General features: G+C 34.8%; 1 protein-coding gene across 5 annotated transcripts; it reads left to right on the top strand.

The window, feature by feature from the left end:
- Nucleotides 1–657: 657 nt before the first annotated feature.
- On the top strand, nt 658–11,619 carry tnnt1 (troponin T type 1 (skeletal, slow)). 5 transcript variants are annotated; one of them, XM_028455207.1, is made up of 16 exons: nt 702–771; nt 4,126–4,203; nt 4,563–4,673; nt 7,565–7,592; nt 7,680–7,693; nt 7,791–7,841; nt 8,669–8,689; nt 8,870–8,891; nt 8,989–9,049; nt 9,314–9,430; nt 9,531–9,608; nt 10,115–10,228; nt 10,321–10,430; nt 11,100–11,190; nt 11,274–11,314; nt 11,395–11,619. In XM_028455207.1, the coding sequence occupies exons 4-16, from the start codon at nt 7,567–7,569 to the stop codon at nt 11,438–11,440; spliced, it is 792 nt and encodes a 263-aa protein (XP_028311008.1). In that variant the 5' UTR covers nt 702–771; nt 4,126–4,203; nt 4,563–4,673; nt 7,565–7,566; the 3' UTR covers nt 11,441–11,619. The 5 variants fall into 5 exon arrangements, with proteins under 5 accessions (XP_028311009.1, XP_028311007.1, XP_028311010.1 ...); XM_028455206.1 differs by lacking the exon at nt 4,126–4,203 and having other exon boundaries at nt 661–771; XM_028455209.1 differs by lacking the exon at nt 4,126–4,203 and having other exon boundaries at nt 661–771; nt 7,794–7,841.
- Nucleotides 11,620–13,586: the final 1,967 nt, after the last annotated feature.

Below are 13,586 nucleotides of genomic sequence, written 5' to 3' on the forward strand. Positions count from 1 at the left end.
CATTTTGCTGAATTATTTTGGGGGTCGTGGGCTGAAAAGGTTGAGAACCACTTCTCTAAACTGAGAGGAAGAAAAGATGGTTATAAAGGTTTATTTTTTAGTGAGAAATCGGGCATTTGGATAATTGTGTAAATATGATTTTTTTTTTATAAATTGCAATCATCACCACATTATCTAGTAAATTCGAAACACTATCATCTGCTTTTTATCCTAAGGAAAAATAACATTTTGAATAGATTTGGCATCCTGTCATTGGCTACTTGAACAGGTACGTAAATATATATATATATGAATGTTTGTATCCATACTGTATTAATTATATGCTCATCCGTGTGAGGTTCATTTAAACCAGTGTTAGTTTCCTTTCCTGGTTATAGAAGTGAAAAATCTTATTTAGTAACAGGATGAGTTGTATTTTATTTTGAAATGTATTGGATTTTTTTTCTCTCTTGCTTTTCAGCTCCTCGTCAGGCTTGGTTTTGTCATCCTTTCCCACCTGCTTTGTGGCGTTCCTGCATTTGTCCAGTGAAGTCATCCCTCTGTGCTCCTAATCCTACGAGGTGCTCATCTTTCTGACTCCCTAATCCCACACACACACACCACACACACAGCAGCAGTTATTCTTGTATTGTATACTCAGACGCTCAGTAATTCTCACACATTGTCACACATGCATATAAGGCCTCCCCATGTCTCTCTATAAAACTCCCTGCTCTGTACAATAGATACTGTCTGTCTGTCTGTCTCCTGAGTGATCCCATCTTCAAACAGGTACGTTTCTCCCTCATATTTAACATTAATAGTGCTCGTAGGTAGATTCACTTTGATTTGGGTCGACAATAATGTAACTTATACGGATAAAAACAAACCAAATCCCATTTAAAAGTCCATTTTTAACGAATGTGAACACATTCAGTTGAGAGTAAATTTGGATCATGATATTATGGTTGATGATTAGTGTGGTGGTGACTCAATGTCCTAAAAAACATGTATGTTTATTTAATATATGAGGAACTTACGTGCTTGCTTGAAACTTTAACATGTGGGTAAAACCTTTAAGTCATATGTGTCAAACTTAAGACCCGGGGGCCAAATCCGGCCCTTTTATAGCATTAGATTCAGTGTGTAGAAATACCAAGTAATTCATTTATAGATATCTCAACTCAACGATCATTTTTATTGGCAAATTGTTGAAAAATGAAATATTTTATCTTTTTCAAAATCCTCCAATTTTATTACAATTATTTGGCAAATTTTTCCCAAATTGAAAAAAAATTGGTCACAAACTCAAGGAAATTTAACAATTGGATATTGCCTGTAACTTCCATTACTTTACATATATTTATCGAGTAGAATAATGTTGAAATTGCTAGTTTTCCTACGTAGCTGGTCTGCGTTTGGCCCTTGCACTAAAACGTGTTTGACACCCCTGCTTTCAGTGAACACGTAACATTGCGCTGAGTCCGACACAAGTTTCTATGAACTCAGACATTAAAGTTTTTCATCAGGGTCATCTCTACCAGCATCACCTCTGAGTTATTTACACGTTCACGTGAAACTTTTAGGTAAACACTCAAAGCTAGGAATATTTGCTTAAACGTTAATAGACATATACACCCATTCCATTCACACACTTATTAACTCCTACAGGCAATTACTGCTATTCCACTCAATTTTATATACATGTTTTTGCACGGTGGGAGAACATGCAAACTCCCCAGGAAGGTCAGTATGTAAAAAAAAAAAAAAAAAGTCTCAAAACATACTTAAAGTACTTTTTTTCAATACTGCTTTATTGGAGGTGTGCTCAAGTTCAGTCCTGGAGAGGCCCAGTCCTGCACATCTTAGATGCCCTGCTTTTGCGTTTGTGAGATCACAGCATGCCAACAAACACACACACACACACACACACTGTTCCTCTGTGGTAGCTGCCGACCACATATGCACATAGAAATAGTCTGAGGTCAGAGTGGATAAAATAGGTGTGTGCAGACAGGCTTTAATCTGTGCAGTTGTGTTTCAATTGTTTCTGTCGTTGCAACAAGACCCGACATGGGCAACTGGCAGCCCTCAGTCTAATTTTGTGCGGCCCCCAAAGCAAATGCAAAAAATTACTCTGGAAACACAGAAAAATATACTAAATGATCCCAAGAATACACAAACAACAACAAAACTACACAAAGACAGTCTAAATGAGAGGAAAATACCCCAATGTGACTACAAAAGCGAACAAAATGATTCGCAAAACACACAAGAGGACCACAAAAAACACACAACACACAACAAAATAAATACACAAAATGACTCCAAAAACACAAAATACCAACAAAAAGACACTAAAAAAGAAAACAACAACCAAAACACTCAAAAAAAGGAAATATACACAATGACAACAAAATGATAAAAAAAATACACAAAATGACAATAAAAATAGGCAAAATGAATTTAAAACACAAAACGACAGCAAACGCACAGAAACTGAGAGAAATTTGTCCAAAATGACAACAAAATCAACCAGAAGCTTTTTTATTTTTCCCTCTATTAATGCTCAGATTGGTTATTATTCTAAATGCTCTGCTGACTGTTGATCATGTGACACTCATATCAGATAAAATCAAGAAAAAAATTAGCAGCTGTGATAAAAGTTAATCATCTCTAAACAAGACCATCGCCATGTTCTATGTCTGTCTTTCTTTTCTTTATTTTTCTGAAACTTCAACAAAACAATAAAAGCAACAGTACAATTACATATGCACTGGTTAATGTCCTCATGACACAGTACAAGTCTCGAAATAAGATAAATTTAACGTAAATGAGTTGTCACGCTCTCACATTTAGAAAAGTTGGATGTTAAGAGGGCCACACTGAAAAATTCAAACATTGTTGTCCAGGAAATATCTCAATTTTCAATAACATTGTGTATTAATATTAGGAGTGTGACAATATTTCGATATGGCGATATATCGCGATATTTTTCCGCACAATCGATTATCGATATGCTCCCGCTAAGTATCGATTTTCTTCTTTTTTTTTTTTTTTTTTTCAAAACCTTTTTTTTGCTTTTCACTAAAATGTGCAGGTACGTCTTCACAGAAATTTTGTCACTGTTTGTTGAAGGAACCAATATATTGTTATATTATATTACACTATACTGGTGTCACTGGTAAGAAAAACCCTATTTTTTGTTTACCGAAAGCACTATTGGCGATACTTATTCATTTACATTGGTATGTTGACACTTACAGTATTTACAGAAATGTTACACTAAAATAGTGTCACTGTTCATAGGACACTTTTTCAATTTATTGTCTTTCAGAGATATAAAATAAAAATTGTATTTTTTCACTTAATCTTTTTTTTGTTATGTCATAGGTTATCATAGACTGATTTCTGACATATATATTGATAATCACAGTATCGTCATATTGTGAGATAATCGTTATCGTGAGCCTTGTATCGCGTATCGTATTCTAATTAATACATCATTATCCATGTAAACTAGTGCTTACAGTAGAGCGTAAATCCACTACAGTAACATATGGAACAGAAATGTAGTTTTATTCAATAATAATTCATGTTTATCCTGTGATTTTATTTATTTTTTATATAAAATGTCATGATGGGGGCATCGTATCAGATGCTGAAACAAGCTGAATTTTGTCTGGGTTTGACAGGGATAGACATAGACCTACCTGACATAGAGTGTGATGTATTTACCCTATTCAAAGGAGTTTTTCACTGTTGTAACCCAAATCTGACTGAAAATGCAGCAGATCAATCATGTCTGATTCAACGGTTCTATTATCTTTATTCTATGTATAGGATAACAATAGTCTGGCTTTAGTACTAATACGTTCCTGTTGTTTGCCCACATCTCCTCATGCACACTTGTCCTTGTCTAAAATTAACCCGACTAAAGCCAGCAAGACCTTGTTACCAACTGGAACTGGACTCTTCCACCAAATCCCCCTCTGACGCACTCATCTTTCCCCCACACTTCTATTCGGCTCCAGATGGGAATCCTCCAAGAGTTTTTGACTGAAGTGTTGAAATGTCCATTTGTCACTGTTTTTGTTTCCCAATACATCCTCCTTTGTTCAATGCTTGTAATGGTGCCAATCACAGATGTGGAGAACAGAACAATACTATTGTTGGCTCACTCAGACACTTCTCTGGGGATCCCGGATCACATCCAGGCCAACTGTGAGATCTTAATCAGATCCTATTCTTTACTCAATAATACAATAATGCTTCCAATAGAAAACACCCAATAAACATCTTGCTGAATTGCAAATATAACATATTGCAAGTTTTACCATTATTTAAAGCTGATATTTGCCATTTTTAATGAGCACAAGTGTATTGGTAATTTACTATGAACTATACTCACTTCAAACCAAATCTTTTAGTTGTAAATACAATTTTTTTTTTTTTTTTTTCAATTATTTTGAAAGAAATATTCTTCAACATCAACAACTTGTTTGAAACCAGCAGTCACAATCAAGTATTTATGCGCGTGATATTCACAATGTTTTGTTATTATTTTTTCACATTGCCAACAGAGACGAAGCCAAATGGGGGGCCAGAGGTGATTTCCCTACTGTTGCACAGTAGGTCGATACAGAGCGTAACGTCACATAAACATTGAACTGCTGCATAGTTTGCCGTTTACAGTAAGTTCCATTTTTTGCCAATATTTTTTAAACTTTAATTTAAAATTGTTAATTTACATATACATGATGTTCCTACCAACAGGCATATCATGTACAGCCTTTCAGAGACATAAATGTTCGCTCCGAAGTGGGATAGAGATACGACTGTGTCACTTTATTGCAGTGGTTTTTGCTAAATACAGAGAAAAGAAAGCGCCGACTGACATCAAACAGTGGTTTAGTCTTTTTGTTGAAAGAGAGAAAGAAAGTCATATACTTGAACGCACCAGCAAAGGGAATCCTGCATGCATCATTGAACCATAGACTGTAGAAAGAATGCATTGAACTATACGGGCATCACTACTTCTACAGAGTGGGAATAGAAATGCCACTAAAGTTTTTCTACACTTTTCTTTTTTTTTAACACAAATGCCAAATTAGACAATGCACAAAAGAAAAAGTTGAGGAGAAAGTCATTACATTACATCTCACGTTATGCGCTGCCATTTTGTTATGTCTTCATTGTGGAATTCGGTCAGGATCCAAGAAGCTAGATTCGGAGTTCCAAGCTAGAGGGCCGTTCTGTTGCACTTTTTCGATTCGTAGCATAAACGCAGCATAAAATTGTGATTAAGGTGGCTTTATATCCACTTGGGTGCGCTCAACTTCCTGATTAAAGAGTGTTTGAGCACTGCCTCGGTAGAAAGAACAAGTTCGGATGAACTTCGGCCGGGCCTACGTAACATCGCACCGAATAGCACATACTACCTTCTCGAGAATTCAGTAAAATGACTCGGTTCCACCGAGTAAAACAAATTAAATTGTAAAAAATCTATGTTGAATTGCCTTTGAAACGATATATCACACGACTATGTTCTGACAAATTTAGAAATTACCGGAAAAGGGGGTGGGCCCCCGTCTCCCCCCTTTCATAAAGGTCTCTGAGAGGCTCTTGACATCCGCTCATAGAATATTCATGTCATATTACAGCCCGATACAACAAGCATTAACGGAGGAGTAGTCATTTGAAAAATGGAGCCCCCTGGCGCCCCGTAGCACATATGGAGTAATGGGCTCCATTCATATATTGGTATGAGTCAATGATTCGATAACACCAACTGTTGCAATATTTGACTCACAAGTAAATGAGAAAACAACTTTCTTTTTTTCTTTTGGGGCCCCTTGGGGCCTCCCTGGGCCCCAAATTTAAAATCGGGCTCGAGCGTCGATGCGTACACATCCATAGATTATAGATACCAAATTTTAGCCTGATTCGTTCACGAGGAATAGTGATTTTCACTAGTGTACACAACAACAAGAAGAAGAACAACAACAAAGTGAGGGTGAAAGTTTAATTGAGGTCAAAGATGAGGAGAGAGAACTAGAAAGTGCTTAAACCGCTCTGACCTCAGACATATGTGTTGGACCCCTGTCACATTCCCACCTGTTGACGCTTCATCTGTCGCCTCACGGCTTAAACCCAGTGAGAGCGTCTGTCAGTGTGTCGGAGAACAATGAGTGTGTTGATCTGATCCCGACAGGAGAACAAAGGCTGATATTTACTGAGAAACACTCTGTCATACCTTCAGACCTCGTATAATGTGAGCCGGCAGCTTTGTTTTATAGTCAAACAGCCACACAAGGCTAAAGTTACTCTGAGATAAACATTCACTGCCTTATTCAGGGCCGTGGGATGTGCGGGTGCTAGCCTAGTGGCGAGAGGGAGATTTAAAAATAATAATAATAATTTTCATTTTTTTAACTGGCATGTTTTATTTTAAAACATTAACTACTGCACATAAATTATACTTTGTGCACTGCTGAATAATCAGTAATTCTTTTTTTTTTATTCCTCTTTTTTCTTTTCTGGAAACAATTACCGAAAAATGGCCATAGACAATATTTACAAATCTTATACTGTACATTAAATTATTGTGTGTGCGTGTGCGTGCATGATATAACAATGGTATTGTGCTACTAGAGGTGAGGGGAGGAGACAATAACAAGTTAATAAAAGTCAAATATGTAAGGGAAAAGAACAATATACTGTATAAATATTTATATATACATACATACATACATACATACATACTGTACATACATAGAGTACATATACGAAAGAAAATCGAGAGAAGAGAGGGAAAAAGAAGGAAAAAAAAGAGAATTAAATGGAAATCAATAATAATAAGTTAAAAAAAATGTAGCCAATTAAAAATATTTCGCACAATTTATAAATTCCTCATGAATATTTTGGGAAATGATTTTGACACACGTAGGCTATTACGTGTGTTTTGGACATTTGTCTTTGCTCCCTGTCATCCCACTTGTATCTGTCTTTGCTGCTGCTTTTGTTTTGTTTGTTCTTGTGAATCTAATAGGATCCTCTCTTTGCATCTCATCCAAAACTGGAATGCAATTGATCAAATTTTATCAACAAAAATATCAGGCCGTAATGAGTCCACGTGTCCAAGCATGACGTTGGCGGCTGGATATGCACTGGACTCTTGGAACAAGCGGCGAGTTGTGTGTCTGTGGATACTTTCCGTGGAACACATCTACATAATTGGAATTATGGTAGCAGGCATGCTGCTGATTGGAGCCGGCAGCTTTCTGACATATCGCAAAGTCTGGATTATGTTGGCAACTGTTTTGGGAAGGCTGCCAGTCATTTCTGAGTGATGGGGCAGGGCTCTCAACACTCTTTTGGAAAGTTTACACGGAACTCTAAAACTGAGAAATTAACCTGCATTTAATGCTGTTTAATGCACACTGTATAACTAGTCTGTTGTACTTGAGTGGTATTATTTCAATTATTTAAATCCACACTCAGGTTCATGGCACCCCTACTTTATTGTTTTATGAATGGATCATCTTCACATCTTTTCATGTTTTCTTCTGTTTTTCCTTTGCAGTCATGTCTGACATAGAAGAGGAATACGAGTAAGTTATCTTTAATCAACCAAAACTTATACTTATAATTCCTCAGATTTGTGCATAACACAATATTTTGTTTGTTTTTCCTTTAAGGGAGCAGGCAGAGGGTAGGTTTGCCTATTTTTTTAGACAAAAATTCTACTTTTCAGAGAGGAGATGTGAATGAATGTTTAAAATATTTTATTATTGTTTCTCTTGTTTTAGAGGAGGAGGAGCAGCAGCAGGAGGAGGAGCAGGTGGAGGAGGATGGAGGCGGTAAGAACTGCAGATACTTTCTGTTAACAAATCACATTAATTTGGCAAAAACTACATTTTCTCTCAACTACTGTAACTGTTGCTAGTGTGGCTGCGCTAGCATTATGAGAAAAAATGTTTTTTTGCAGCAGTAGTTCTCATTATTTTAATACATTTCTTCTCTTAAAGCAAAAAAAAACATTTTATTTACCTTTAATTCCCTTATTTTAGGCTTAATATAAGTTAGCCTGAATCAAACAGATTTTTGCATTTACTATTACAGATGTTAGAGGGAGTTTTTTCTTCCCACTGTCGCTAAATGCTTATTCATGTGGATCTTGTTGGGTTCTTTCTTTCTTACTATGGACTTTATATTTTATTCATCACTTTAAGATGACTTTGTTGTATTTTGCGCTATATAAATAAAGTTGAATTGAAAAGTTGAACGTTTGCTTATTTTATTCTATCTTTTTGAAATCTTTTCACTTTCTTATCTTAAATACATAATGTTTAATTGTGTCTTTGACATGTTACAATTAGCTATCTTAGCCGAGAAAATATATGTTTTCTTAAATTAATTAGCTACTTCTGTCTTTGAGATCTTATTTTTACTGTTCGTTAGCTTTTGGCTAACATTACTTTGTGCTTAAAGCTGGAGTCCCCAATTCTGGTTAGAAACACTTATAATTTACATGCTTTTCATTTTCTTACATCTTTCCTGTTCTTTTTCTCTTTAGCTTTAGGTTTGGCATTATTTTCCCATCAAATACAGTATTTAACATATTCTAATACTCTGTTTTCATTGTTATCTTTTTCCTTCTGTCCTGTCTGTGTGGCTGCTACATCAGATCAATATGCTCATGAAGAAGGTAAGAAATACTGAGATTAATGTTCTTAAATACTCTTCATTATTAACCAAACCGATGGATTGAAAGCAGATTTCTTTTAAATCTATCTTTACTTAATGTCACTCATTTGTCTTGTCTTATTAGTGACGCTAGCCCAATTTTTCTTTGGTAATGCTTTTACTTTTTCTGTTTTTAATGCAGAAGAGGAACGCCCTAAGCCCAAGTATGTTATTTTACTTTATTCATCTCTAATTATTAAAGTTATAGTTATTAAAGACTGTTATGGTATCCCATTTTGATGTTTTCATTTCATTCTTCAGGCCAATGGTGCCTCAGCTTGCACCCCCAAAGATTCCTGAGGGAGAAAGAGTGGATTTTGATGTAAGTTGACATGTTAGTTTTTTTCAGATTTCATATTTATCATTTTTAAAGTTCATTTATCTTTTGGTTATATGTCATTCTTTTATTTTCTTAAAATACGTATATCTATTTATTTTTCTAAAATACAGGGGAAAAGAATGATAACATTAATACAGTATATGCTGATAATCTGTTCACATTCATACCCATTTTTGCACCTGTTGCTCTTTTACTTTGACAGTAAGTATTAGTGTAAGTTAAGAGACTCACTGCTTTGTTCGACAGGACATTCACAGAAAGCGAATGGAAAAAGATCTGAATGAGCTGCAAACGCTGATCGACGCACACTTTGAGCAGAGGAAAAAGGATGAGGAGGAAATGATCAGCCTCAAAGACCGGATCGTAGGTTTACTGTGATTTCTCCTTCCACAGGGATGTTAAAAGATTAAATTATAAAACAGGACTCGGTGCCTAAAGTGTCTGTGCTTTGGTTCTTCCTCAGGAGCGTCGTCGATCAGAGAGAGCAGAGATCCAGAGAGTCCGAGCAGAGAAGGAGAAGGACAGACAGAACAGGATTGTGGTAATAAAAACATGCTCATTCTCACACAGCACACTATTGTTATTTTATTTTATTTAAATTTTTTAATTATTACTTAGTTTTTCTTCTTTTTATTTGTTTTTATTATCTATTTTATTTCATTTTATCGTATTTTTTAATTATTATTATTATTATTATTATTATTATTATTATTATTTTATGTTGTTATTGTTGTTATTTTTATGTATTATTTTATTTTATTATTATTTATTTATTATATTTTTCTTATTATATTTTTCTCATTATACTTCCTTTTATTTTATTTTGTTGGATTTTTTTATATTATTTCATTTTGTTATTATTATTTGTTTATTATTACTTTAAGATTATTAGTTTTTTCAATTTAAATAAATTGGCTTAAATTAAATTAAATTTTTAAAAATTTTCATTTAATTTCCTTTTATTTTTTATTTACTGTATATGTCATGCCAATGCTTTTGTTTCAGTAGGCTGACGGGTAGAGATTCATTTCATTTTCACATTTCCAGGAGGAACGTCACAGAAAAGAGGAAGAGGAGGCCAAGAGGAAGGCTGATGACGATGCTAAGAAGAAGAAAGTTCTCTCTGGAATGGGAGCAAACTTTGGAGGCTTCCTGGCCAAGGTGACTCATCGAATAGATCTATTGTTGTTGTTCTGCTTCAAAGAAGTAGAAACGATGATGATGATGATGATGATGTTTTTGCTCGTCCACAGTCTGAGCTGAGGAGGGGAAAGCGTCTGACGGGACGAGAGATCAAGAAGAAAACTCTGACGGAGAGAAAGCAGCCGTTAGCCATCGATAGCTTACGAGAGGACTCGCTTAAGTGAGTTCTTTCTACCTGTGGTGATGTAACGGTATTTAACGTTTTACCTGATTTACTGTTAGCATTAACATGGAGTGTTAATGCTAACACATCATCTGGTGAATAGTATTCTATATACATCAACTGTATGTTTAATATTAAATTAATATCGAATATTTAATGTTAAGTATTTCATGTCTAATATTTAATATTTAATGTGTACTATATCATGTTTCACATCTAATATTTATTTTCTAATATCTAATGTTTAATATTCAATGTATAATATATAATGTTTAATATTTATTGTCTAATTTTAATATTTAATATAATATCTAATATCTAATGGATAATATTTAATGTGTAATAACTCATGATTCATATCTAATGTTTAATATTTATTGTCTAATGTATAATGTTTAATATTTAATGTCTTAATATATAATGTTTAATATCTAATGTGTAATATCTCATGTTTCATATCTAATATTTAATGTGTAATATCTAACTTTTTTCCCTTTATTTGGATTGTTTGGAGTGCAAAGATAATTCCTGTCTTGTCCTTTCTTCTTTGTGTCCTTTCCTGTCGTATCGTATCTTTCCGCATATAATTTTTAATAAAGGAAAGGTAATATGTAAGTAATAAAATATAAAACGTTAGAGATAAATGCACTGCTTGTGTTTGTGAAGGCAACGAGCCCAGGACATGTGGAACTGCATTTACCAACTGGAATCTGACAAGTTTGACTACATGGAGCACATGAAACACCAGAAATATGAGGTGTTGCCTTTATTATACTCATTAATTCATATTTTTAAACTGGAGATTTCAGCAAAAATAACTTTTCTCGTTTTTTTCTTCAGATCATTGTGCTGCTCAATAGAATCCAACATGCTCAGAAATTGTAAGTTCTTCCCTCTGTTCTCACTCGGCTCTTGTTAAGTCTTGACGTCTTACCTTTCTCTTCCTGTTTTCATCCTTCAGTAAAAAAGTCCACGGCAAAGGGAAGGTTGGCGGTCGCTGGAAGTAAAGACGCACAAAAAAAACCCAAGAAAAAACAAAATAAAACTGCTTTAAACGACTGCAAGTGGGGAAACTATTAGATCGTTTTTAGCTTCTTAGGTCTGAGCTTCGTTGTAGGCGGTTCCAGTGTTCAACTGCTCTTCTCTTTCATTCTTATGCATTGATAATAAAATCCCCTGCACTTTATTCTGAGTGGTATTTCTCAGTTTTCTGCAACCTCTTTCTTTTGCTCTTTTCTCACTTTCTAAACCTTGAATAAGGAGGTGGTGGTACTAGTAAATACCTTTGATTCTAAATAAAACAACAAAGAGAAAAGCTTAAAAACTACAAAAGCAATAGTTATTTGGACTGTGGACATAAATTTCATGATTTAGACTCTGTATGCTGCCAATTTGGAATTCAAATAAATCATTTCAAATCAAACTGAAGTGCAGAATTTCAGGTTTAAGTCAGGAGGTTGAAAAAGAAAAACAAATGTTCAAGACAGAAACCATTAAAACAACAATAGGTCTCCTTATTTTAAAGTAATTGGAAATATTCACATTAGCAAATTGGTCTACGGTAATGTTCTTGGTTTTCTTAGAAATAACATATTAACGTCCAAAGAACTGAATGACGCGTAACTAAGCACTAAAACGTCAGAATAAAGTTCAATAAAATGCTACTTAACCATAGACTCTATGGGAGCGGAAATATAAATATAAGACGTGATGTAGTGATAACTTTAAATCTGTACAGATCAGACATGGACTACTGGGGTTCACATATGGCCCTCGGTCTGTGGCCCCAAAAGTCAACGCCCCAAAATACACAAAAACACAGCAGAAACACAAAGGATGACGAGTATGCAAGTCGACAAAAACATTAAATTACATCAAAAATACAGAAAAACGTACAAAGAAAGAAAGAAAGAAATATGACAAAAATCCTCTAAAAACACACAAGATGACTGCAAAAATAAATGGAAATTAGTCCATAAGCACAAAAGAACAACATATATACATAAACTGATGACTAAAGTATTACAAAAACACACAAGATGACGACAGAAATGACTCTATAAACACAAAAATACACAGAAACTTTTCATCTTTCCTATAATAATGCTTAAAACAGACATTGAATGTTATTAATGTGTCCCTCTGATCAGACAATCACAGTTTTGTGGCTCCAACTGTGATAAAAGTTGCCCCTCCTTGATATTTATGATAACAATACATGTAACTTAATATGTTTATACCAAAAAATAACAAAATTTGCATCCGTTTCTTAATATACATGGACATCAGTGTTTATATTTTACCAGTGTGGACCCTGACCCTTCTCTGTGTCTGTGGTAGTTGTATTTGCTCTTTGCCCCTCGCCACCTTCCACTCGTCTAAATCCTGCCTCACATGTTTGGCGTGTGTGTGCGTGTGTGTGTGTGAGTGCGTGTGTGTGAGAGACGAGGACTAAAACAGACACACTGTTAATCCAGTCTTTCACTCACCACACTGTGCTCTGTGACCTTTCTCAACTCTATCAGTGATATATGAGGAAACATTGGCACATGATTTTTAAATGAATAAATTAATGGATTCAAACCCAATCAATGTGTTTAAAAAAAAACATTAATTGCGTGTGTGTGTGTGTGTGTGTGTGTGTGTGACAGAAAAGACATCCCTTGCACATGAGGGTATTATCGCACGCATCCACACACACAAATCTCCATCACCATCTGTTGTTTAGAAACTGTTTATTTGTTTGTCTGTTTTATTTACAGTCCCATAGCGCGCGTGTTGAAAGGTAAACAGCAAAAAACAACATTTGTTTAGAAACGTCGTTACGCACACTCAGCACACAACCCCATGTAACAGCAAGATGCAGAAAGACACACAATGAATACACACACACATACACAAATACTGGGAAAAATCATTTCATTTAAACGTAATAATAATTAAGGTTAAACATAGAGACAACATCTGCTTTCTCTCAGATCGTAGATAGATCTTCTCAGTTCCATATTTTCGGTGTCGTTAGGACCAGTTTCACCCACTTTAAATAATAAACTGTAAATAAATCAAGCTTTTAATCTAAAGTAGTCAAATTAAACTTGAGAATCTGCCTGGTTTAGCTCTAAAAAGTCATCAAACATCAAAGAGAGTTAGCGA

This window comes from Gouania willdenowi, chromosome 8 (assembly GCF_900634775.1).
Source record: "Gouania willdenowi chromosome 8, fGouWil2.1, whole genome shotgun sequence".
Taxonomy (NCBI): Eukaryota; Metazoa; Chordata; class Actinopteri; order Blenniiformes; family Gobiesocidae; genus Gouania; species Gouania willdenowi.

What these genes read in the sequence shown, in the direction of transcription:
- tnnt1 (XM_028455208.1), top strand. Translation starts at nt 7,567, where the DNA reads ATGTCTGACATAGAAGAGGAATACGA. An exon ending in TTACGAGAGGACTCGCTTAA is followed by an intron (nt 10,431 to 11,099) that starts GTGAGTTCTTTC and finishes GTGTTTGTGAAG; the next exon opens with GCAACGAGCCCAGGACATGT. An exon ending in TGAAACACCAGAAATATGAG is followed by an intron (nt 11,191 to 11,273) that starts GTGTTGCCTTTA and finishes TTTTTTCTTCAG; the next exon opens with ATCATTGTGCTGCTCAATAG.